This window comes from Piliocolobus tephrosceles, chromosome 9 (assembly GCF_002776525.5).
Source record: "Piliocolobus tephrosceles isolate RC106 chromosome 9, ASM277652v3, whole genome shotgun sequence".
Lineage (NCBI taxonomy): Eukaryota > Metazoa > Chordata > Mammalia > Primates > Cercopithecidae > Piliocolobus > Piliocolobus tephrosceles.
The window spans coordinates 90,420,872-90,448,404 of record NC_045442.1 but is presented as its reverse complement, the minus strand read 5'-3'; the positions used below and the strand labels follow the sequence as shown (position 1 = coordinate 90,448,404).

Sequence of the window (27,533 nt, the reverse complement as noted above, 5' to 3'; positions counted from 1 at the left end):
AGGTGTTGGAGAGGATGTGGAGAAATAGGAACACTTTTACACTGTTGGTGGGATTGTAAACTAGTTCAACCATTATGGAAAACAGTATGGCGATTCCTCAAGGATCTAGAACTAGATGTACCATATGACCCAGCCATCCCACTACTGGGTATATACCCAAAGGATTATAAATTATGCTACTACAAAGACACATGCACACGTATGTTTATTGCGGCACTATTCACAATAGCAAAGACTTGGAATCAACCCAAATGTCCATCAGTGACAGACTGGATTAAGAAAATGTGGCACATATACACCATGGAATACTATGCAGCCATAAAAAAGGATGAGTTTGCGTCCTTTGTAGAGACATGGATGCAGCTGGAAACCATCATTCTTAGCAAATTATCACAAGAAGAGAAAACCAAACACCGCATGTTCTCACTCATAGGTGGGAACTGAACAATGAGCTCACTTGGACTCGGGAAGGGGAACATCACACACTGGGGCCTATCATAGGGAGGGGGGAGGGGGGAGGGATTGCATTGGGGAGTTATACCTGATATAAATGATGAATTGATGGGTGCTGACGAGTTGATGGGTGCAGCACACCAACATGGCACATGTATACATATGTAACAAACCTGCACGTTATGCACATGTACCCTAGAACTTAAAGTATAATAAAAAAATAAAAAAAGAATGATCCATGTAGTAATGAAGAGTTGAAGGTATAAGTATAAACACATGTTTAGCTTAAGAGAGATATAGATGGTTACATGTAGAACTATTTATAAGTAAGTATATTACATGGATTATACACATGCACATTTCCCTGTTCTGTCAGCTGAGATGGCCACACCCTAGCATACCATTAGCCCCTATCTTCATTTCTAACACCATTCTCAAATAATAGGAAACAGGATTACATGAAGAAATGGTGGCTGATTTCAGAAAGGGAATATATAAGATGAGCCTGGACCATCTTGTAGTGAAAGAAAGAAAGTGCTCTAAAAAACAACAGCAACAAAATTCATAAATCTCCACTTCTTACGTGTGAGTTGTGCAGAGTAACATTGTTCCAATGTGTACAATATGGAAAATAGGAAAAAGATGTAACTTTATAGTGGACAAACTGTATGTTTGCCGAGACATTTAAGGCCAACATCAAAAGTCACAAAACATGGTGACAGTATGCATGCTTGATATGTGACCAAAAAGGTACTTTACCACTGTGGCCTTTTTCCCCAAAACTTATAATCCCAGTCTTATCTTGAGAGAAACATAAGACATTCCAATAAATGGAATTTATATATACCTCACCAGGACTCCTCCAAACTGTCAAGGTCATCCAAAACAAGGAAAGTCTGGGAAACCACCATAGCCAAGAGGAGCCTAAAGAGACATAACAACTAAATGTAATATGGTGCCCTGGAAAGGATCCTGGAACAAAGAAGGACATTAGGTAAAAATCAGCAGACCCTAAATAAAAATATGGACTTTAGTCAATAATCATGTACCAGTGTTGTTTCAACAGCTGTTGCAAACGTTCCATCCTAATATATTAGTAACAGCAGAAACTGGGTAAATGGCAATTCTCTCTACTATCTCCCCAATTTTTCTGTAAGTCATGAAATAAAGTAAATGTTTTAAACAGACAAAGGAGATACATAAATAGCCAATGAGTATGTAAAAAGATGTTCAACATCAGGCCAGGAGCAGCGGCTCACACCTGTAATCCCAGCACTTTGGGAGGCCAAGGCAGGTGGATCATGAGGTCAGGAGTTCAAAACCAGCCTGGCCAACATGGTGAAACCCCATCTCTACCAAAAATACAAAAATTAGCTGGGCGTGGTGGTGGGCACCTGTAATCCCAGCTACTCAGGAGGCTGAGGCAGAGAACTGCTTGAACCCAGGAGACAGAGGATGCAGTGAGCCGAGATTGCACCACTGCACTCCAGCCTGGGCGACACAGCGAGACTCCATCTCAAAAAGAAAAAAAAAGAAAAGATGTTCAACATCATTAGCCATTGGGAAATGCAAAAAACCACAATGAGATAACTCTTTACAACTACTGGATTGGTATAATAAATAATAATAATAATATTAATACAAAGTGTTGGCAAACTGGAGAAACTGGAAAATTCATGCATTGCTGGCAGGATTGTAAACTATTGTGGCTGCTATGAGAAACAATTGGGTAGTTCCCAAGAAAGCTAAACACAGAGACACCGTATAACCAGCACTCTACTTCTAGGTATATATCTGAAATGACTGAAAACACATGTCCATGTGAAAACGTATACATGAACAATTACAGCAGAATTATTCATAACAGTCAAGAAGTAGAACTAAAACCAAATGTCCATCCACTGACAAGTGGATACATAAAATGTAGTATATCTATACATCATGTTATATGGCCATAAAAAACAAATGAAATATTGATACATGCTACAACATGGATGAACCCTGAATATGTTATGCTAAGAAAAAGAAGCCAGGCAGAAAAGGTCACATACAGTTCCATTTTTATGAAACATCCAGATTAGGCAAATCTACAAAGGCAGAAAATTCAATTTTGGTTGCCAAGGGCTACAGGAAAGGGGAAAGAGAAAGTAATTGCTAACGGATATTGGCTTTGTTTCAGGGATGATGACAATGTTCTAAGAAACACTGTCGGCTGGGCGTGGTGCCTCATGCCTATAATCCCAGCACTTTGGGAGGCCTATGCAGGCAGATCACTTGGGGTCAGGAGTTCCACACCAGCCTGGCCAACATGGTGAAACCCCATCTCTACTAAAAATACAAACAATTAGCTAGGCATAGTGGTGCATGCCTGCAATCCCAGCTACTCAGGAGGCTGAGGCAGGAGAATCGCTTGAACTCGGGAGGTGGAAGTTGCTGTGAGCCGAGATCGCACCACTGCACTCCAGCCTGAGCGACAGAGTAAGATTCTGTCTCAAAAAAACAGTTGTCACCCAGGTATGGTGGCTCACATCTGTAATCTCAGCACTTTGGGAGGCTGAGGTGCATGGATAACCTGAGGTCAGGAGTTTGAGACCGGCCTGGCCGACATGGTGAAAACATAAAATCAGCCGGGTGTGGTGGCATGCGCCTGTAATCCCAGCTACTCAGGAGGCTGTGTAATCCCAGCTACTCAGGAGGCTGAGGCAGGAGAATTGGCTTAAACCTGGGAGGCAGAAGTTGCAGTGAGCTGAGACCACACCACTGCACTCCAGCCTGGGCGACAAAGCAAGACTCCATCTCAAAAAAAGTTAAAAAAAATTGTCAAGAAGTTTGCATAATCCTGCAAATACACTAACAATGATTGATTTATACACGTAAAACTGGTGGAGTACAGTATGTGATTATATCTCATATAATTCTCAAGAAAATTGTTTCTTATATACTTGTTTCATGGTGTATAAATAACAAACAACTGATATTATGCATTGTTCTTACAGCCAACCACTTCACTAAACTAACTGATTTTAGTAATTTAAATCATTTCTGTGTAACATTTACTTTTGCTTGTACAGATAATCAAATCGTCTGCACACAAAATGACAATTTGACTTCCCAACCTTTATGTTTTATTATTTTTTTCTTGTCTGTGTAATGGACGGTAGATCCTCTATGAGATTCAGTAAAACTGCTGATAGAAGAGATCCAGCATCTCTCATATAGAAAGTGTGCTGTGATTTTTCAACAAATAGTGTACAAAATGTTTTTGGCCATTACTATTTTATTTTATTTTATTTTAATTATTTTATTTTATTTTAATTTTTATATTTTATTTTATTTTATTTTATTTTATTTTATTTTACTTTACTTTACTTTACTTTACTTTTTGAGATGGAATCTTGCTCTGTCACCAGGCTGGAGCACAGTGGTGCCATCTCGCAATTCTCCTGCCTCAGCCTCCCGAGTAGCTGAAACTACAGGCACGTACCATCACGCCTGGCTAAATTTTTTGTATTTTAGCAGAGACGGGGTTTCACCATGTTGGCCAGGACGGTCTCCATCTCCTTACCTCGTGATCTGCTCACATCAGCCTCCCAAAGTGCTGGGATTACAGGTGTGAGCCACCACACCCGGCCTGTTACCTTTATTAAAGATTAAGAAGCTGAATTATTTATAGTTGGTAGGCAATTTACAAAACTTTTTATTTGAAGACAATTCTTTTTTATTTTTGAGGCAAGGTCTCACTGTGTCACCCAGGCTGGTGTGAAATGGTGCCATCACAGCTTACTGCAGCCTTGACCTCCTGGGCTCAAGCGATCCTCCCACCTGAGCCTCCCAAGTAGCTGGGACCACAGGCACACACCACCACACCTGGCTAATGTCTTTACTTCTTGTAGAGATGGGGTTTCACCATGTTGCCCAGGTTGGTCTCAAACTCCTGAGTTCAAGTGATCCACCCACCTTGGCCTCCCAAAGTGCTGCGATTACAGGCATGTGCCACCGCACCCAGCCTGGACACAATTCTTAAACTGACATGCAGCTCGAAGAAATAATGAGAAGATTCTGTATATCCCTCACACAGTTTTCTCCATGGTAATAATTTGCAAAACTACAGTTCAATATCAGCCAAGAACTGACATTAATTCATTCAATCAACCTTATTCAGATTTCACAAGTTTCACATGCATTAGTTGCATATATCTAGTTCTATAAATTTTGCCACATGTATAGATTTTTGTGAAAATCACAACGTTGGTGATACAGAACAGTCCCATCACAAGGATCCCACACATGGTAACTACAGCTATCTCCCACCCTCTCTGCCTTCCTAACACTGGCAACCACGAATCTGTTCTCCATCTCTATGCTGTCATTCAAAACTGTTACACAAATAAAATCATGAGGTATTATGATAAACAGCCTAACTGCATTTGTGATAACTGGCTGCTAATAGATTTCAAATCCCACCCATCTCCCCTATTACCCTACATTTGGGCAAGCCAATAATAAAGCCTAGGTGGTCTCTCCCTCAATGTCAGTAGGAAACTCAAACCAAACAAACTCCATCCTTTCTGTGTGCGCTCACCCTACCCCAAATTCCTAATGACAAGCAGCCATTCTTTCTCCCTTCTTTCTCAATCACATTTAGACCTGCTTAGGAGCCTTCTCTGGTCTCCCTAGAAACCTGTCTCTATAAGTAATAAACTCTTTATTACACTCTTGATATCATTACCAGTTTTGATATCTAAACCAAACGTGGTGGGTAGGAGGGTTCATCCCAACTCTATGGGATGGATCAGAGCAAATATGTAAATTTTTGAGATTGGGTTTTTTAAAACTCAGCTTAATCTCTTGAGAGTCAACCATAAGGTTACATGTATTGGTCATTCATTCCATTTTAATACCAGGTAATACTTCATGGTATGGACACACCACACATTATTTATCCATTCAAAAACATCTGGATTATTCAGGTTTGGGCTATTACCCATAAAACTGCTATGAAATTTTTTTGATGGAATGTAAGTTTTTATTTCTCAAGGATAAAGGTCTAACAGTGCAACCAGTGGTTCACATGCTAAGTTTGTTTTTAGTTTTAAATGGAACGGACAAACTATTTTCTAGAATGACTGTAGCATTTTACATACCATCAAAAATGTATGAACAATTCAATTTCTCTAGATCTTCACCAGCACTTGTATTATCACTTTTATAAGGCAGGTCAAATGAGAGCATGATAAAAACATCTCTCATTATGACGTGTCTGGCTATAAATCTCTTTGCATTTATCCTCCTATGAGTTTGTTGAGCTTCTTGGATGAATATATTAGTGTTCTTCAACAAAATGTGGGTGTTTCTGCGAATTCTTCAAAAAATTTTTCTTTCCCTTTCTGTTCTCTCATATTGATATTCCCATTTGTATATGCTGGTGCACCTAATGATATCTATTTCCCAAGGTTTTGTTCATTTTTCATTATTTTACTGGTTTTTCCTCAAATTACACAATATATATTGATCTGTATCAAACAACCCGGTTTCTGCCAACTTAAATGGCAGTGATTATTGTGTTGCCTGTTGATAGTCCCATGCATGGGTCACATTTTTCCTACTTCTTTGCATATCTCATTTTGTTGTTGTTCTTGAACGGACAACAGGTCCACTCAGTTAACGGTGTTGAGTGACATAATCAAATGGTGGAGTACACAGCTCCAACCTGTCTCCTCACAGAAACGCCAAAAACCAAGAACTACAAAAATCAACCTTGTTAGAACTCTGGAAAACAATTAAAGGTTTACAGTAACCAACTGAAAGCTAAATCAGGAAAAAGGCAACCTCAAATGGTGGCAAAGTTTTGTGGCATTTTTACTTTACAAGAGATCCTCATTAATATTATGAGCTGATATCTCCTCAGAGATCAATTGAAGGCCTGAAGACAGAGGGATGACATATATAAATTGCTGAAAGAAAACAACTATCATCTGAGAATTCTCTAGCTGGTAAAACTATCCTTCAAAATGAAAGAGAAATGAAGATAATCCCAGATCAACAAATGCTGAGAGAGTTTGTTGTTACTAGGCCTGCTATACAGGAAACACTAAAGTGAGTCTTTCAAGATGAAATAAAAAGAAATTAGACTCAAATCTGGATGAAAAAATAAAGATTTCCAATAAAGTTAACTATATAGACAAATACAAAAGCCAGAGTCATTGTATGTTTGCTTTGTAACTCCATTTTTTTTTACTTCCTGCAGGACTTAAAAGATAAATGGATAAGAACTAAATATAAATTTACATTATGGGCACACAATGTATAAAGATGTAATCTGTGACAACAACATAAAGGGGATGAGAAAGGTGCTAGGTAGAAGCAAGGTTTTCATATGATATTGAAGTTACAAGGGAATCAATTTAAACTAGATTGTCACGAACGTGAAAGTAATCCTCATGGTTAACTACAAAGACAGTACCTAAAAAATATACACAGAAGGAAATGAGAAGGGAATAAATGTAAAAATCAGGCCAGGCATGGTGGTTTCATGCCTGTAATCCCAGCACTTTGGGAGGCCGAGAGGGGTGGATCACATGAGCCCAGGAGTTCAAGACCAGCCTGGCCAACATGGCAAAACTCCGTCTCTACTAAAGACACAAAAATTAGCTGGGTGTGGTGGCACGTGCCTGTAGTCCCAGCTACTTGGGAGGCTGAGGCATGAGAATCGCTTGAACCCAGGAGGAGGAGGCTGCAGTGAGCCAAGATCATAACACTGCACTCCGGCCTGGGCAACAGAGCAAGACTTTGGTCTTGAAAAAAAAAAAAGAAACATAAAAAAGGCAGTAATAAAGGGAATATGGGACCAAAGAAAGTATATAACATACAGAAAACAAAAATGCAATATGGCAGAAGTGCTTCCTTGTCAGTGACTACTTTAAATAATTGACTGAACTCACCAATCAGAAGGCAGAGGCTGGCAGAATGGATTTGATTTGATTTGACTGATTTTTTTTTTTTTTTTTTTTTTTTTTTAAAGACAGGGTCTTGCTCTGTCACCCAGGCTGGAGTGCAGTGGCACAAACATGACTCACTGCAGCCTTGACTTCCTGGGCTCAAGGGATTCTCCTTCCTCAGCCTCCCAAGCAGCTGGAACCACAAGTGCACACCACCACGCCCAACTTTTTTTTTTTTTTTTATAGAAACAGAGTCATACTTTGTAGACCAGGCTGGTCTCCAACTCCTGGTCTCAAGAGATCCTCCCAAAGTGCTGGGATTACAGCTGTGAACCACCTAGCTTCAGAATAGATTTTTTGAAAACATGATCAAACTACACGTTGTCCAAAACAAACTAACTTTAGATCCAAAGACACAAATAAATTAAAACTGAAAGGCTGATAAAAGATATTCCAAGAAAATAGCCACCAAAAGAGAACTGGGGTGGCTATACTAATTACACCCAAAATAGATTAAGTCATAAGCTGTTACAAGAGACAAAGAAGGATACTATATATGAATAAAGGGTCGTTCCATCAATAAGATATAAAAATTGTAACTACATATGTACCAAACAGCATCTTGAAACATGTAAAGCAAACACTGACAGAATGCAAGGGAGAAACTGACAGTTCTTACAGTTAATAGTTTTAGACTGAGGCTGGGCATGGTGGATAGCACCTGTAATCCCTGAGGTTTGGGAGGCCAAGGTGGATCACTTGATGCCAGGAGTCCAAGACCAGCATGAGCAACATAGTGAGACCCTGTTTCCACCAAAAAAAAAAAAAGATAGCTGGGCATAGAGGGCATGGTGGTGTATAGCTGTAGTCCCCCCAGGAGGCTGAGTGGGGAGGATCACTTAAGCCTGGAAGTTCGAGGCTGCAGTGAGCCATAATTGTGCCACTGCACTCCAGCCTGGGTGGCAGAGTGAGACTCTGTCTCTTAAAAAAAAAAAAATACAAATGCAAATGAATAAAATGAATGAATGATGCATATGAATACAGATACAAAGCTACACACACACACACACATACATGCACACACACATACACAAATACCAGTAAAATATATTTAATGGTATATTAAGAGGACTATACACCATGACCAAGTGAGTAAGGGGGATTTATCTTGGAAATGCCTGTGTGGTTCAACATAAGAAAATCAATGTTTAAAAAAAAAAGAACGAAAGAAAGAAAATCAATGCAATATACTTCATTAATAAAACAAGTAAAAAAAAAGGACATGATCATCGCAGTTGATGCAGGAAAGGCAGTTGACAAAATCCAACCCCCTTTCAGGATAAATACATTCAGAAAACACAAAACAGAATAGAACTTCTTCAACATGATAAAGGGCATTTATGGAAAATTCACAGCTTGGCTGGGCACGGTGGCTCACGCCTGTAATCCCAGCACTTTGGGAGGTCGAGGAGGGTGGATCATTTGAGGTCAGGAGATTGAGACCATCCTGGCTAACACGGTGAAACCCCGTCTCTATTAAAAACATAAAAAATTAGCCGGGCATAGTGGCGGGCTCCTGTAGTCCCAGATACTCGGGAGGCTGAGGCAGGAGAAAGGTGTGAACCTGGGAGACGGAGCTTGCAGTAAGCTGAGATCACGCCACTGCATTCCAGCCTGGGCAAAAGAGCGAGACTCTGTCTCAAAAAAAAAAAAGAAAGAAAATTCACAGCTTTACATCATATTCACTGATGAAAGAAAGCTTTCCTCTTAACATCAGGAAGAAGACAAAAATACCCACTTTTGCCAGTGCTATTTAACACTGCAGTAGAAGTTCCAGCCAAGCAAGAAAAAGAAAGAAAGGCATCCATTGCAAAGGAAGATGTAAAACTATGTCTACTCAAGTACAGGTGATATAATCCTAAAGATAGATTATAAAGAATCTACAAGAAAGATACTATAGCTAATGAATGAATTCTGCAAAGTTGCAGGATACAACAACACACAAAAATCAGTTGTGTTGCTACACACATGCAAAGAACAATCTGAAAAGAAAATTAAGAAAACAATTCTATCTATAGCACCATCTAAAATAAAATACTATCTAGAAATAAAGTTAACCAAGAAGGTGCAAGACTTGTACACTGAAAACTACAAAATACTGATGAAAAATATTAAAGAAGGCATAAATAAAGGAAACAGTATCTCATGTTCATAGTCTGAGAGATGTCATATTGTTAAAAGGACAATACCATCCAAAATGATCTACAGATTTAACACAATCCCTATCAAAATTCCATCAGCATTTTTACCAAAATAAAAAGCTGATTCTTAAAGTCACATGGAATTATAAGGGCCCTGAATAGCCAAAATGATTTTTAAAAACAAGAACAAAGTCAGAGGGCTCAAAATGTCCAATTTCACAACTTATTAGAAAACTACAGCAATCCAAACAGTGTGGTCATGGCATAGGTATAGACATACAGACAAACGGAATACAAGTGAGTGCCCAAAAATACACTACCTATGGCCAACTGATTTTTGACAAGAGTGTCAATTCTATTCACTGGGACAAAGAAAAGCCTTTTCTTTCAGTTGATGCAGGCCAAATATTGTCACGCTACTGACATGAATTATTCACAACAGTCATACTCACAGAGACAAAATACATTAGAGGTTGCCACAGACTGGTGGGAAGGGGCAACGAGTAGTTACTGCTTAATGGCAATAGAGTTTCTGCTAGGAATGATGACAAATGACCAAAAAATGATGCTGGGTCAAGCGGATTTCCACATGAAAATAAAGTTAGAAAATAAAGTTAGATCCCTACTTTGACTATATACAAAAATGAACTGAAAATAAGAGCTAAAACAATAAAATGTTTAGAAGAAATGGTTAGAAGAAAACATAAGGAAAACTTTGGGTTTAGTGATGGATTCTTACCAATAACATAAAATACATGAGCAACAAAAGATAAAGTAGGTAAGGCTGGGTGCGGTGGCTCATGCCTGTAATCCCAGCACTTTGGGAAGTCAAAGCAGGTGGATCACCTGAGGTCAGGAGTGCAAGACAAGGCTGGCCAACGTGGTGAAACCCCGTCTCTACTAAAACCACAAAAACTAGCTGGGTGTGATGGCATGCGCCTATAGTCCCAGCTACTCGGGAAGCTAAGGTAGGAGAATCACTTGAACACAGGAGGCAGAGGTTGTGGTGAGCCAAGATTGCACCACTGCACTCTAGCCTAGGTGACAGGGTGAGACACTGTCTCAAAAACAAGTATCTGTGTATATATACACATTTAAAATCATTCAGTGGTACCCCAAAAACCTAAAATACACTTTGATAAAACAAATGTACTCCTAGGTTTATATCCAAAAAAACTGAAAACAGGAATTTGAGCAGATGATATGCCAGTGTTCACTGAAGCATTATTCACAACAGCCAAAAAGGTGTATGACCCAAGTGTACATCAACAGATGAATGGATTAAACAGCCAGAAAAGAAAGTCTTGATACTTGTTATAATACAGATGAAAGCTGAAAACATCATGCTAAGTGAAATAAGACAAGACACAAAAGGCCAAATGTTGTCACACTACTGACATGAAATATTCACAACAGTCAAAACTCACAGAAACGAACTAGATAAGAGGTTACCATAGGCTGGTGGGAGGGAGGAATGAGTAGTTACTGCTTAATGGCAATAAAGCTTCTGTTTGAAGTAATGAAAATGTTTTCGAAATTGTGGTAATGGCTATACAACATTGTGAGTATAATGCCACTGGACTGTACATTTAAAAATTGTTAAAATGGCAAATTTCATGTTATATATATTCTACCACACATAAAACAAGATATTGTCAAAATGCTTCAACATCTTTTGCTGAATACCTGACTGAACTTCTTTTGCATTTTTGTCAACAGTCTGTCAAATGTCTTAGCTTTGGCTGCTATAACAAAATACCATAGACTGTGTGGCTCAAACAAGAGAAGTTTATTTCCTCACGGTTCTGAATGCTGGAAGTCTGAGATCAGGATGCCAGCATGGCCAGGACCTGGTGAGGGCCTCCTCCCAGCTTGCAGACGGCCACTGCATGTTCACATTGCCTTTCCTCCGTGCATATGGAGAGCGAGCAAGCTCTCACTTCCTCTTCCTGTAAGGCACTAACCTCATCGTGAGGGCCCCACCCTCATAACCTAATCTAACCCTAATTACCTCCCAAGGGCTTCACATCTCCAATCACACCACACTGGGGGTAAGGGCTCCAACTACATGAACATATAGTCTGTAACAGCATAATCAGTGTTGAGGTTTTCTATTCCATTGTTCTATGTGTATGTTCTACTAATGTGTATATTCTACTAACATCCTGTCCTCTTGATTATTATAGCTATTAATATATACATACAGTAGTCACTCCTTATCCAAGGGGGATATATTCCAAGATACCCAGTGGAAGCCTGAAACCTCAGACAGTATTGAGCCCTATAAATACTATGTTTTTTCCTAAATATACAAACCTATGATAAAGTTTAATTTATAAATTAGGGACAGGGAGAGATTAACAACATCATAAAATAGAAAAGTTACAACAATATGCTAGCATCACTACTCTTGTACTTTAGGGCCATTATTAAGTAAAATAAGGGTTACTTGAACACATATCATGAGAGTAAATAATCAAGACAGTTATTAAGTAATTAATTCATGGGTAGCATACACAGCCTGGGTATGCTGGACACAGGGTTGACTCATGTCCTGGGACAGGACAGTGCAAAATTTCATCATGCTACTCACAACAGTGTGCAATTTAAAACTTAGGAATTATTTATTTCTGAAGTTTCCTATTTAATATTTTTGAACCAGAGTTGACTTCAGGTAACTGAAACTGCAGAACGCAAAACCACAGAAAAGGGGAGATTAATGTAATAAGCCTTAACACTGGATACAATAATTCCTCCTATTATTCTTTTTCTCAAAACTTCTGAGAAAAATTTTCTCAAAATTGTTTAATATATATATGTAGTTCCTTTAACTGTTTATGCAAATTTTGGAATAAGCTTAAAGCTGAGAAAAACCTTACTGGAATCTTGACAGGAATGCCATTAAACCTACAGATGTGGCTGGGTGCGGTGGCTCACATCTGTAATCCCAGCACTTTGGGAGGCCGAGGTGGGAGGATCATGAGGTCAGGAGATCGAGACCATCCTGGCTAACACTGTGAAACCCCGTCTCTACTAAAAATACAAAAAATTAGCCGGGCGTGGTGGTGGACACCTGTAGTCCCAGCTACTGGGACTGCAGGAGAATGGCATCAACCCAAGAGGTGGAACTTGCAGTGAGCCAAGATCAGGCCACTGAGTGAGTCTCACAGAGTGAGACTCTCTCTCAGAAAAACAAACAAATAAACAAACAAAAAAACCTACAGATCAATTTGGAGAGAACTAGCATACTTATTGAGTTTTCCAATCTATCAAGAGACCATGCGTCTTCATTTATTTCAGTATTCTTTTATTTCTTTCATCAGCATTTTGTAATTTTCAGCACAGAAGTCCTATACATATTTTGTTCAATTTATACCAAAGTATTTAATTTTCTATAGAATAAGTGGTATTATGTTTTTAATTTAGATTTGCATATGTTCATTGTTAGTGGAGAGAAATTGATTATATGTGTTCATCTTGGACACTGAAACTTTTTGGAAACCATTCATTCATTCTAGAAGGTCTTCATTTTCTTTTCTTTTTTTTGTTTTTGTTTTTGTTTTTGAGACAGAGTTTCGCTCTTGTTGCCCAGGCTGGCATGTAATGGTGTGATCTCGGCTCATCGCAACCTCTGCCTCCCAGGTTCAAGCGATTCTCCTGCCTCCCAAGTAGGTGGGATTACTGCTATGGGCCACCACACCCAGCTAATTTTGTATTTTTAGTAGAGATGGGGTTTCTCCATATTGGTCAGGCTGCTCTTGAACTCCCAACCCCAGGTGATCTACCCACCTTGGCCTCACAAAATACTGGGATTACAGGCATGAGCCATGGCGCCTGGCCTGAGGTTTTTATTTTCTAAGATTCCTTGTAATAGTCTACATATATAATCATGTCATATGTAAATATAAAGTTTTATTTTATTTAAAATTTAAATTATTTGATTCAAATTATGTCAACCTTTATGAATACCTATGCGTCATTCAAATTACCTATATCACCCTGATTTGAGTTGTAATAGTCTGTGGTTTCTGAAGAACTGATACATTTCTTCCATGTTGTCATTTTGTTTTGTTTTGTTTTGCTTTGCTTTTTTGAGACAGAGTTTTGCTCTATTCCCCAGGCTAGAATGCAATGGCGTAACCTCAGCTCACTGCAACCTCCCACTCCCTGGGTTCAAGCCATTCTCCTACCTCCACCTCCTGAGTAGATGGGATTACAGGCATGCACCACCACGCCAGGCTAATTTTTGTATTTTTAGTAGAGACGGAGTTTCACCATGTTGGCCAGGGTGGTCGCGAACTCTTGACCTCAGGTGATCCACCCGCCTTGACCTCCCAAAGTGCTGGGATAACAGGCATGAGCCACCACACCTGGCCTATGTTGTCATATTTATGAGCATAAAGTTGTTGACAAGATTCCTTTATTACACTATTAAATGGATGATGGAGTGATATTCCCTGTTTCATTCCAGATATTGATGATTTGTCATCTCATTTTATATTTTTAATCAATATTGCTACACACTTATCAATTTTACTGATTTTTTTTCCAAAGAACCCTCTCTTTCATTAGTTTTCTCTACTTTTTCCTATTTTCAATTTTACTGATTTCTGCTTCCAGTGTTATTTTCTTCCCTCTACTTAACAGAGGTTTTATTTTGCTCTTTGCTAGTTTCTTAAGGTAGAAAGTCAATTATGGGTTTGCGACCTATCTGGGTTTGCGACCTATCATCCTCTCTAATGTTAGCATTTAGTGCTATATATTTCTCCACCAGCACTGCTTTAGCTACCTCCCACATATATTGATATGGTATGGTCTCATTTTCATTAAGTCTATGCACTTCTACTATTGAATTTGAGGCCTCTTCTTCACTCCAGACTTTATTTAGAAGTCTGAGGTTTAATTTCTAAATGATTAGATATTTTCCTACTGTCATTCTATTACTGATTTGTAGTTTGGTTTCATTATGGTCAGAAAACATACATACTCAGAATGATTTCAATTATTTTAAAACGGTCAAGGCTTATTTATGGCCCAGGATATGATCTATCTTTCTGAATATTCCATGGACACTTCAGAAAAAAAACTGTATTTTGCTGTTGTTGGGCACTATTCTTTTTCCCTTTTTTTTTTTTTTTTTTGAGACAGAGTCTCACTCTGCAACCCAAGCTAGAGTGTAGTAGCACAATCTTGGCTCACTGGAATCTTCACCTCCCAGTTCAAGCGATTCTCGTGCCTCAGCTTCCTAAGTAGCTGGAACTACAGGCATGCGCCACCACGCCTGGCTAATTTTGGTATTTTTAGGAGAGACAGGATTTCACCATGTTATCCAGGCTACTCTTGAACTCCTGACCTCAAGCAATATGCCCACCTCAGCTTCCCAAAGTGTTGGAATTACAGGCGTGGGCTACCGCACCCAGCCTTGTTGAGCACTGTTCTACAATGTTGCTTCAGTCCTATTGGTTGATGTTGCTGTCCTGTTCTTCTATATCTGCCAGTAATCATGGCTAGTAATTCTACCAACCGCTAAGAGTGAAGTGATGAATTTTCCAACTACAGTTAAAAATGTGCTTTTCTCTTTTCAGCTCAATCAGTTTTGTTTTATGTACTTTAAGGTTTGCTAGAGACACATTTAGGATCATTGCATTTTTGTTGGATTGATCCTTTTGTCATTACATAATGTTCTTTTTGTCTAATAATTTTCTTTGCTCTGGAGTCTACTGTATTTGATATTAATAGTGACACCCTTTGTTTTGATTAATGTTTGTACAGTTTATCTTTTTATATACTTTATCAACCTATGTTGTTCACTATGTTATGAGTTTCCTAAGAAAACATTTTTAGGATGGGTGGAGGAAGATGGTGGAATAGAAAACGCCACCGATCATACCCACTCCCCTGCAGGAAGACTAAGATTGGCAACTATACACAAAAGAAGCAGTTTCACGGGAACTAAAAGTCAGGTGAGCACTTACCATGGTTTTCACTTCATGTGGCTAAAAGAGAACAGTTTGGAAGTTCCTAAAAAAACTATAAATAGAGCTATCAAATGATCCAGCAATCCCACTCCTAGGTATATACCCAAAAGAAAAGAAATCAGTACATTAATGAGATATCTCTGCTCCCATGTTTACTGCAGCACTGTTCACAACAGCTAAGATTTGGAATCAACCCAAGTGTACATTCACAGATAAAGAAAATGTGATACATATACACAATGGAGTACCATTCAGCCATAAAAAATGAGAGCTCCTGTCATATGCAACAACCTAGACGGAAACGGAGGCACAGAATATTAAATTTTGCATGTTATCACTTATTTGTGAAAGCTAAAAATTAAAACAACTGAACTCATGGAGATGAGGTAGAAAGTAAAAGGACGGTTACCAGAGGCTGGGAAAGATAGTGGGGTGGGGTGGGGGGAAGATGAGGATAGTTAAAGGGTACAAAAAAAATAGAAAGAATGAATAAGACCTAGTATTTGCTAGCGCAACAGGGTGACTATAGTCAAAAATAATTTAATTGTACATTTTAAAGTGACTAGAAGAGTATAACTGGATTGTTGATAACACAAAAGATAAATACTTGTGGGAATAGATAGCCAGTTTACCCTAATGTGATTATTAGACATTGTGTGCCTGTATCAAAACATCTCCTGTACCCCAAAAATATATATACCTACTATTTACTCACAAAAATTAAATATTTTAGAATCATGTTTTATGTTTTTTCCATTCTGCCAATTTATATTTTAATTAGTGTACTTTTTACATTTAAGGTAAATATTGCTCTGTTAGGCTGCTATTTGTTTTATTTTCTGTTTTCTATAAATATTTTTTATGGAATATAAATATTCCTAAATTTTAGATTCCATCTTGGTTTATTTACAGTGTTTCTAAGTATACCACATTTTATAGTTTTCTCAGTAGTTGTTCTAGGTATAAAAATGTACATATGTAACTTATCACACTCTGTCAGGCATTTTACCACTTCAAATGAAATGTACCAAGTTTCATTCCACTTAGGCCCCTTTACCCTCCCCACATTTAAAATATAATTGTCTTAAGTGTTTTCCCTACATACAGAGCATTTTGCTCCAATCATCAAAAATGATTCTAGAAACTCATGAGAAAAATATATTTATCCCCATTTTTGCCAACCTCCAATCTTCTTTCTTTCCTGCATTCCAAGCCTTCTTTTGTTATTTCCTATTTAGAGAAATTTTAGCCAATTTTTAAAGGTAGGTTTGTTAGCAACATTTTCTAGCTTCCCTGTCTAATAATGCCTTTAGTTCCCCTTTATTCATGAATATAGTTTCAAAAGATACAGAATTTTTACTTGATAGTGCTTCTCTTTCAGTTCTTGAGAAAATATACTACTTCCTTCCAGCCACCACAGTTTCAGAAGATAAATCCACAGTCATTCCCTGTAGGGAATATGTTGCTTCTCCCTGGCTACCTTGAAAATGTTTTTTGTCTTTAGTTTTCAAAGATTTAATTACAGTGTGAGTTTGCCATGGACTTAACTTATTTGATGTTACTTCAGACTTGGGAAAGTGTAGTTTTATATCTTTTGCTAAATTTGAGAAGGTCCAGCCATTACTTCTTCAAATACTTTAAACACCTCTTTCCCTTCTTTCTGATGTTACAAATGTTAGTTCTTTTGTTATTGCCCCATTTTCCAAATACCGAGAGAATCAAACCTCACCCCATTCCCTCCTGCCTTCTGGCTTTGTCTAAGCTACCACAATCACTCATAAGGAAAACTACCACAGGCCTTTAATGAGCTCTCTATGCCCTATGCCCTGCCCAACATTTTCTCTATACAGGTGAGAAACATCTTATAGAAATATAAATCAGATGTTGCTCATCTGCTGAAAATCTACCACTAAATTAAAAATAAAATTAACTGAGTAAGGCTTATGATAGGCTCACCTTTGGACTCTAGCTGCCTCCCTCACCTCACCTCCTGCCCTTCTTCCAATCAACTCCTCCCTTCAGTCTCTGTGACTTTTTGGTTATTCCTGAAAACCACCAAGCACATTCCTGTCCAAGGCTAGCAGCTACTATTATCCCTGCTGAAAAGGAGCAGAATCCTCATGGCTCACATAGTCATTTCATTCAAGTTTCTGCTCTAATGTTGACCTCATTAAGGTTTCCCCTGACTGTTCCTTAAAGTTCCACATTCAGCCAATCTAACTTGCTTTCTTTCAGTCTTCAAAACCACAGAACACTTAACACACATAAACATATAAGTATATATACTTAGAGACATAATTTATATATATATATATATTTATTTACTTATTTTTGAGACAAAGTCTCGCTCTGTCACCCAGGCTGGAGTGCAGTGGCGCAATCTCAGCTCACTGCAACCTCTGCCTCCCAGGTTCAAGTGATTCTCCTGCCTCGGCCTCCCAAGTAGCTGGGATTACAGGCACCTGCCACCATGCCCAGCTAATTTTGTATTTTTAGTACAGATGGGGTTTCATTATGTTGGTCAGGCTGTTCTCGAACTCCTGACCTCAACTGATCTGCCCACCTCGACCTGTGCTGGGATTACAGGTGTGAGCTACCACGCCCAGCCCAGCCTAATTTTTTTCATTGTCCTCAGCACACAGCAAGTACTCAAAACTTATTTGCTGAGCTTAAAAATGAGTGTATAAAAAATTATGACCACAGTGCTGGGCGCAGTGGCTCACGCCTGTAATCCCAGCACTTTGGGAGGCCGAGGCAGGTGGATCAAGAGGTCAGGAGATCGAGACCATCCTGGCTAACACGGTGAAACCCCGTCTCTACTAAAAATGCAAAAAATTAGCCGGTGTGGCGGTGGGCGCCTGTAGTCCCAGCGACTTGGGAGGCTGAGGCAGGAGAATGGCGGGAACCCGGGAGGCGGAGCTTGCAGTGAGCCGAGATCGCGCCACTGTACTCCAGACTGGGCGACCGAGCAAGACTCTGTCTCAAAAAAAAAAAAATTATGACCACAGAATAAACACAAAACAATGGAGGTTAAGATGGGACACTGAAAGTGCTTTGAGAAAAATAAGCAACAATAGTAAAGTTGAAGTGGGCAAAGACTGAACTATTGGCAGGTGTAAGAATGGTAAACATTTAAAAAATGATTCAAAAAATGATTCAAAAAGAAGAAATTTTTTGTGAGTAGTATCTGGAAGTTTGATTTAGGAATCAGTATTCTCCATCACTTCCAGAAGTTAGGATCCCTATGGAAATGTTCTTGAAAAATGTTCCAAAGTTGCCAATCCCTGAATTAACTACTGGGAAACAACAAATCCCCTGATGTGAATCTGTGTAGTACATATTAACTCACCTGGAAAGCTCTGGCTTGGGAATTCTTCCTCCAGTCTCCATGGCTCTTCTCCTTGTTCCAGCCTGAAGATCACCTCTGGTTTGTGAACACAATACCCTGTAAACAGGAAATAATTCAGGATTTGGACAAAGCAGTCTAGACCTCAGGCCTCTGAAGCAGGAAGAAGCTTCTGGGGCTGCTTCAAGTTGCCAGGGGAACATTTTCACTGGAGAGGTGAACACAAGTATCTTCTGGTGCTCAAAGGTGATCAATCAACACTGACTCCTGAAGCCTAACCTTAAATATCATTAAACTATACAGACTGCCCATATGCTTCATAATCAAAAGAATAAACAAATGCTATTTAGAATGATACAGTGAACAGACCTTACCCACTGAGACAAGGTTGCTGTAGTTCTCCAGCATCACATCTCTATACAGAGCCCTCTGACTAGGGTTCAGGTGCTGCCACTCCTCCTGGGTGAAGCCCACAGTCACATCTTTAAATGATACTGATCCCTGGAACTTCTGTTCTACCTGAAATGTTCAGAATTAGGTGGCATGAAAAAAGAAGTATGAGCTAATCCTTACCATGATTATTATTCACAGAGTATTTGTTTTGCTTTATACTTTTAGGGAAAAAAGATCTTAACAGAAATATTCTGCCATTAATGCGTTAAGATATTAATTCATGCAAAAAAAATCAAGTTCCTACAATGTACCTGGAACTATCATCACTGCTGGAAATACTAAGATTAATAAAAATCTTCCTGTGTTCAGAGAACACACAGAATGGTAAGAAAATATATGTGATAATATGTTATAAGTACTAACGTGAAAGTACAAACTCAATAGACTAATGTTAGGAGCAAAGTTAGCTCTGCTTTGAGCTTCACTGAGGAAGTACAGCTGTTGGTTGAATTATGAAGAACACTCTGTTATGTTCTTTATAAGCATGGGGCGATGACACAAGGAAAAGTGAGGGCCTGCAACACACTGCAGACATCAACAAAAGGGCAGACAGCACAGGAGATGGCCTGGTGCTGTCTTGAGAAGAAAAGCCAAGCAAATGGGTTATAGAGTAATTTTAGACCAATGGTCTCCAAAGTATTTGATCATTTAACATTTTCAAGAATATTACTATGAACTACAGATTTGTATTTACAAATCACAGAAATAAACTGTCAATACATTTATTATGAATTCTAATTTAATTCTCATTTGGATTTAAAAATGTAGAAAAAGAGCCTGACATTTTCTTCATCACAATACATATTCTGGGTTCTAATCCTTTAATTCAGAGACAATAATAAGGATGTGTAGAAAATGGAAAGATTTTGGAACTACTATACTGGAAACATCTGTAGGGTACATAGGAGAAGATATCCAATTGGATTGTTCTGGATATCCTCTAGGGCGCATCTTTTAGGGATCACTGCTGTGAAAAAGTGAGAGCCAAAGATGAGATGTGAGCATATACTGAAATTACATGACCAGGTTTTGTTTACAGAACCAATTCTACTGAGAACGGCAAAGGACAAAACAACATTTACATGAACTACTGTAGAAGAAACCAGGATGCAAATAGGGCACAGACAATAGGAGACAGAGAGCAACAAAATGTGGTCACCAATTCATTAAGAAAAAAAATGTTTCCATGTTTCCTCTGCCTATCCCCATGAACAGCTGCCCAGATACAAGAGCCACAATGTAAACCAGGAAAGTTAGGGCAGAATAGGTTGGACACAGTATTCTAGCAAGAAATGTCCTAAATATATTAAATTTGACGCATAGGTTGGGCGCAGTGGCTCATGCCTGTAATCTCAGCACTTTGGGAGGCCGAGGCGGGCAGATCACCTGAGGTCAAGAGTTTGAGACCAGCCTGACCAAAATGGCAAAACTCCATCTCTAATAAAAATACAAAAAATTAGCCAGGCATGGTGGCCAGCACCTGTAATCCCAGCTACTCAGGAGGCTGAGACAGGAGAATCCCTTTAACCTGGGAGGCAGACATTGCAGTGAGCCGAGGTCGATGCCATTACACTCCAGCCTGGGTAACAAAAGCAAAACTCCATCTCAAAAAAAAAAAAAAAAAAAAAAAAAAAATGAAGCATAATATGAAGATCAAGAATGACATAAGGACTACAGAGACATTTATAATATAGTGGGTGTTCAAAGCCATCAAGAGAAAATCAGAAGGCTGTCAGAAAACTGGGGAAAGAAATTAAGAATGGAATTGGAGGCCAGGCACAGTGGCTCGCATCTGTAACCCTAGTACTTTGGGAGGTCAAGGAGGTGGCTCACTTGAGGTAAGGAGTTCAAGACCAGCCTGGCCAACATGGTGAAACCCCATCTCTACTAAAAATACAAAAAAATTAGGCAGGCGTGGTTGCGGGTGCTTGCAATCCCAGTTCCTTGGGAGGCTGAGGCAGGAGAATCGCTTGAACCCAGGAGGTAGAGGTTGCAGTGAGTTGAGATCACACCACTGCACTCCAGCCTGGGACACTGTCTCAAAAAAAAAAGGTAAGTAGTTCTTCCCAAATTTATATATAGGTTCAATTCAACCCCAAAGAAAGGCTCAGCAAGTTGTTTTATGAATACTAACAATATTTGTATGGAAATGCAAGAAACTAGGAAGAGCCAAGATCTTGCTGAAGAAAAAAATGTGTTAAACCTGCTACTAGACGCTAAGATGTTTCCCCAAGTGTGGTACTGGCACAACCAACCAACAGAACACAGTTCAAAAAACACACAAACATATATGTACACACAATTGACGACAAATATCACAATGTAAAACAGTGGGGAAAGGACAGTGTTTTCAAAAACAATTCTACATTAATTGTATGAAAAAAAGGAATCTGACATCTACCTCACACAAAAGTAGACACTCATTCCAATGAAAGAGACGTAAATGTGAATGCCAAAACAATAAATATTTTAAAAGATAACAAAAGAGATTATCTTCATACCTCAAAGTAGGAAAAGTCATCTAAAATAGTACACACCACCAACAAATAAACTTAATAAACTAATCTAGGGATTGGTAAACTTTTTCTGTAAAAAGTCAGACATTAAATATTTCGCCAGGCACAGTGGCTCACACCTATAATCCCTTGGGAGGCCAAGGCAGGTGGATCACTTGAGGCCAGGAGTTCGAGACCAGCCTGGCCAAGTGAAACCCCATCTCTATTAAAATGCAAAATTAGCTGGGTGTCATGGCATGTGCCTGTAATTTCAGCTACTTGGGAGGCTTAGCCAGGAGAATCCCTTGAGCCCTGAACGCAGAGGCTGCAGTGAACCAAGATCACATCACTGCACTCTAGCCTGGGTGACTAAGTGAGACTCTCTCCAAAAAAAAAAAAAATCAGACATTAAATTTGGGGCTTTGCAGGCCAAAAGGTTCCTGTCACAACTAGTCAACTCTGCCACTGAAGCCACAGATTAAATGGAAATGAGTGAATGAGCAGGGAGGTGTCGGGATTATGAGGGGGACAAGACGACAGCTTCAGGAGTCCTGGCAATGTTTGTTTTGACCTATGTATTCATTATTTGCACCATGGATTTGTAATAATTCATTAAGTTCTATATTTAAAATTTAGCGGGTTTTCTATCTATCTGCTACATATGTAGAAATAAGATTCATTAAAAATTAAAATACGTAATCCCAGCACTTTGGGAGGATGAGGCAGGTAGACCATGTGGTCAGGAGACTGAGACCAGCCTGGCCAACATGGTGAAACCCTGTGTCTACTAAAAATACAAAAATTAGCTGGGCGTGGTGGCGTGTGCGTGTAATCTCAGCTACTCAGGAGGCTGAGGCAGGAAAATCGCTTGAACCAGGGAATCAGAGGTTGCAGTGAGCCGAGATCGCACCACTGTGCTACAACCTGGCGACAGAGCGAGACTCTGTATCAAAAAAAAAAAAAATTAAATAAATTTTAATGTATTAGCCCTGCACACTGGCTCACGCCTGTAATCTCAGCACTTTGGGAGGCCAAGGAGAGCAGATCACGAGGTCGAGATATCAAGACCATCCTGGCCAACATGGTGAAACCCCATCTCTACTAAAAATACAAAAATTAGCCAGGTGTGGTGGCACATGCCTATAGTCCCAGTTACTCAGGAGGCTGAGGCAAGAGAATCGCTTGCACCCGGGAGGCAGAAGCTTCAGTGAGCCAAGATCACGCCACTGTACTCCAGCCAGGTGACAGAGCAAGACTCCTTCTCAAAAAATAAATAAATAAATAAATAAATAAATAAATAAATAATTAAAATACATGTTAACTTAATTGATCAAACACTACATGCAAAAGAAAATCGGAACCTGGCCGGGCGCGGTGGCTCAAGCCTGTAATCCCAGCACTTTGGGAGGCCAAGGTGGGCAGATCACGAGGTCAGGAGATCGAGACCATCCTGGCTAACATGGTGAAACCCCGTCTCTACTAAAAAAATACAAAAAACTAGCCGGGCGAAGTGGCGGGCACCTGTAGTCCCAGCTACTTGGGAGGCTGAGGCAGGAGAATGGCGTAAACCCGGGAGGCGGAGCTTGCAGTGAGCTGAGATCCGGCCACTGCACTCCAGCCTGGGCGACAGAGCGAGACTCTGTCTCAAAAAAAAAAAAAAAAAAGAAAATCGGAACCTGTGTAAAATAAAAATTAATTAAAAAAGCAGTTTGACTCAATAGGCTGCACTCGTTTCAGGGTTATCACTGGAAGGTTATTCACTATGGGTCTCTATGCATCTGTCAGGAAGTCTTTGTGTCTTCAGAGGAGTCAGTATGTCTGTACCCAGTGTCTTCCCTTCTGCCACGGTTGTTGGAAACATAAGAACGTATGAAGCTCAACTTACTGACTAATTTGGCCCTGCTATTGATCTGTTATTTTCTGTTCAATTTTTATCTATTACTAATTTCTCATCTTAACATATTAACTCTTGGTCCGGCACAGTGGCTCTCGCTTGTAATCCCAGCACTTTGGGAGGCCTAGGATTGACTGAGCTCAGGAGTTCATGACCAGCCTGGGCAACACGGTAAAACCTGTCTCTAATAAAATGCAAAAAATTAGCCAGGCGTGGCAGCGTGCGCCTGTAGTCTCAGCTACTCAGGAGGCTGAGGCAGGAGAAGTGCTTGAACCCGGGAGGCAGAGGTTGCAAGGTAGCAGTGAACCGAGATGGGGACACTGCACTCCAGCCTGGGTGACAGAGCGAGACTCTGGCTCACAAAAAAAAACAACAAAAACCAACAACAACAACAAAAAACCCTATTGACTCTTACAAATTTCACAAAGTCCACTGCAAAATAAAGTAGGGAATTAATAAATAACTTACCTTGTTCATTTTGTTCTGTTCTTGGAAAGATGGAGACAACTCTAAAGATACAGCTGAGTCAGAAAAAGAGAAACAGGGTCATGAAAGATTTGGCCTGCCTGGCAACTCCCAGATTCTTCTGCCCTAAGAAGCTATACACACCCACTAGGTAAAATGCTCCCCCTGGGAAAATATCAATGTTCTCTGACACTTCGGAATAGGCGGTAGAAATGGTGAAAGACCACCCTAATATAACTCCAACATAATCATGTGGCTCTTGGGCACAAGATTTTTCACCTGGTGAAAGTAAATATTTGCTTCCTTAAGGATTTCAATCTCCCTCGGTGTTCGCAAAAATATGTAAAATGACAATATTGGCCAAACAAGTTAATACATTTAATGAAGGAACGTTAACACTAAAACCATTGTAAAAAATAGGACTAAGCTATTGATTTTCCAGTAATGTTACTTAACCTCTGGAGAGTGACTCCACAGAAAGCCATAAGCGGCAGTGCTTCAAGGAAAAAATCAGTTTTAATTTCTTCATCTAACTTTGTTGCTATTTCTCAAAAGGATGTTTTAAACTTGCTTTGACGTGTGTGGAAAAGTAGACAATACTGGCTTAGGGGTCAGGAGATGTGACTTTCAGTCTTCCCTACTAACAAACTGTGATCCTGAACAAGTCATTCACCTTGACAAAAAAACAAAAAAAATTATTTTTTCTTCTAACAAATGAAGCAAAATTAGGAAATTCTTTTTCTTTTTTTTTTTTTTTTTTTTTTTTTTTGAGACGTAATTTTGCTCTTGTTGCCCAGTCTGGAGTGCAATGGTGCGATCTCGATCTCGGCTACCTGCAATCTCCGCCTCCCCGGTTCAAGTAATTCTCCGCCTCAGTAGCTGGGATTATAGGCATGAGCCATCACCTATGGCTACTTTTCCTATTTTTTTAGTAGAGAAGGGGTTTCGCCACGTTGGTCAGGCTGGTCTCGAATTCCTGACTTCAGGTGATCCACCGGCCTCAGCCTCCCAAAGTGCTGGGATTACAGGAGACAGCCAGTCAGCCAAACCAAAATTACGTTAATTCTTTAATATCCTTCCTGAGGGCAAGATCAAATCAGGACAGAGGAACAGCAAATACCAAGATGCAATGATGGACATGACTGGAGGGCAGTTCGGAACTTAAAGAGGATGAATGCAGAACTGGGACCGGAGTCCGTAGGTCGGGAGGTGGTGGGGCGACTGCACCCGCCCTTCCCCACCCAGGTACCGCGCCGCCCTAACACACGCCCACACGCTAGACCAGAGAACTGCCCCTCCCGCAAGGCTCAGCGCGCGGATCCCTTGTGGATCGCGCAAGCGCACATGCCCTCCTCCGGGCCCCCACAAACTGGGCAACAGACGCCGCGAAGCCCGCTCCATACAGAGGCTGCGCCTTTGACGAACCGGTCTAGCGTCATGGCAGACATGCTGCAGCCCCGCCCTCCCCGGCTTCCCCTGTGAGGTCCCCGGGACGCCTGGCCACCACCTGGCACTGGTCCCCTGCCGCCCGCCCCCGGAGTCGCGCGGGGCACCCTCTCCGTCCCTGCCCAACCCGCCTAGGCTTACCCCGCTCCCTCATTGGGTTGCATTAGCCACAGAAGAGCGCACAGACCCTTGAAATTCCGGGACCGCCTCCCACGCAAAACCTGAGACAAACAAAAGGAAAGGCGGAAACGCAGAATCGCTGAAGGGGTAGCCGGCGGACCAGGCATGCGCAGAGCCCACGCGCAAAGCCTGGCGCTGTAGGCGCCCAACCTGGAAACTAACTTTCCCGTGAGGCCGCGGGAGCAGCCCTTCAGGATTAGCGAAGAGGTGCCCCGGCTAGGCAGTGAGCGGATGCGGTCTGAATTGGTGCGGGAGCTGCCCGCAGCCCTGGCTCTCCGGGGGCGCCCCAAAGGGATGCACTGAAGGGGGGTCTGTGTGCAGTGAGTGTGCAGTTCAGACACAGACGCGTCAAGGAAGGGACAGCTGCGTGTCAGTTTCACGTTAAATGTTAGGAAGTAGATCTTCTCGATACAGTTTGAAAGACTGTGACACTATCTGCGATTCTCTGGGGGGAGGGGGGAAAAGGGGAGGTGCCTCAGGAAAGCTACTTCATCAAAATCGTTAAAGCAATAAACGGGAATTGTAGCTCAGTGAGAAAATAGACATAATCTAGAAGAAGAAAATAAATGTCACATATGATTTCCTCTGTGACATTAAAATTGCTTGACTATATGGAAATACATTTAGTCTCTCTGTACCTTTCTTAGGAAGACAAAATTCCTAAAAGAACATCAACAAATTTTTGTATTTTTTCTCTTTGATCTGTAGTGCATTGTGTACTTTACAAAAGCATTCTCAACTTTTTCCACAGTAAGTAAAAATCTAAATGAACAGCCAGTATACGTTTTAAAAAGCAGGAAAAAATGCCTGAGAAATAGCTATATGTAGCTGTATCTATCTATACATATAATATTGCTCTATTAAAAGTAGTTTGGCACCTGCTCCATGGAAATAAGACACCATGATTAAGAGTGTTCTTTAATATGTAGTAAATACAGCATTTCAAAGCAGTGAGGGAAAGAATGGAGTATTCCAAAGAGCATGTCGTTCTGAACAATTTGGAATATAGAGATATACATAGATCACACGTGATAAAATTAGCATGTGTACAATATTGAAACATTTAAACCACTAAACGAGTATAAATTTTTGAAAATTGACATGTGGGCCAGGCACAGTGGCCCACACCTGTAATTCTAGCACTTTGGGAGGCGGAGGCAGGAGGACCACTTGATCCTTGGAGTTCAAGACTAGCCTGGGCACTATAGTGGGACCCCCATCTCTACAAAAAATTAAAAATAACAATTAGCCAGGCATGTAGGCAGGTGCCTGTGATTCCAGGTACTCAGGAGGCTGAGGTTGGACGATCACTTGAGCCCTGGGTTGCAGTAAGCCATCATGGCACCACTGCACTCCAGCCTGGGTGACAAAGTGAGACTTTGTCTCAAAAAAAAAAAAGAAAAAAAAGGGATGTGATGCCAAAGACAGAAACTATAAATTTAGTATCAGTTATATTTTATAATAGAGAAAAATAAGCAGGTCCATTCCAGCAAAACTTTTAAAGTCCATTATGATAATTGAAAAAAATGCAAATATGGCCAGGCATGGTAGCTCATGCCTATAATCCCAGCACTTTGTGTGCAGAACATGGAAAGCCCCTGTTGTGTGCCCCAGGGTACCACTGCTGTGTAGAAACAGTGATTGAGGTCTTTTCAAGCCAGAAAGACTTAAAGGATCAACCCTT

At 40.2% G+C, this 27,533-nt stretch overlaps 1 protein-coding gene across 3 annotated transcripts in view; it reads right to left on the bottom strand.

Moving 5' to 3' along the window:
* ZNF33B (zinc finger protein 33B) overlaps window positions 1–26,172 on the bottom strand; it is a 56,494-nt gene extending 30,322 nt beyond the window's left edge. For 2 of the 3 annotated variants that reach the window (XM_023202287.3, XM_023202288.2), the window contains exons 1-4: window positions 25,811–26,172; window positions 24,227–24,279; window positions 19,291–19,435; window positions 18,920–19,015 (exon numbers count right to left, since the gene is read on the bottom strand). In XM_023202287.3, coding sequence (XP_023058055.1) covers window positions 18,920–19,015; window positions 19,291–19,435; window positions 24,227–24,279; window positions 25,811–25,823 — 307 coding nt within the window. In that variant the 5' untranslated portion in view covers window positions 25,824–26,172. Of the gene's footprint in view, window positions 1–1,300; window positions 1,378–18,919; window positions 19,016–19,290; window positions 19,436–24,226; window positions 24,280–25,810 lie in introns of all 3 variants that reach the window. The other variant, XM_026446756.2, reaches the window with a different exon arrangement.
* Window positions 26,173–27,533: the final 1,361 nt, after the last annotated feature.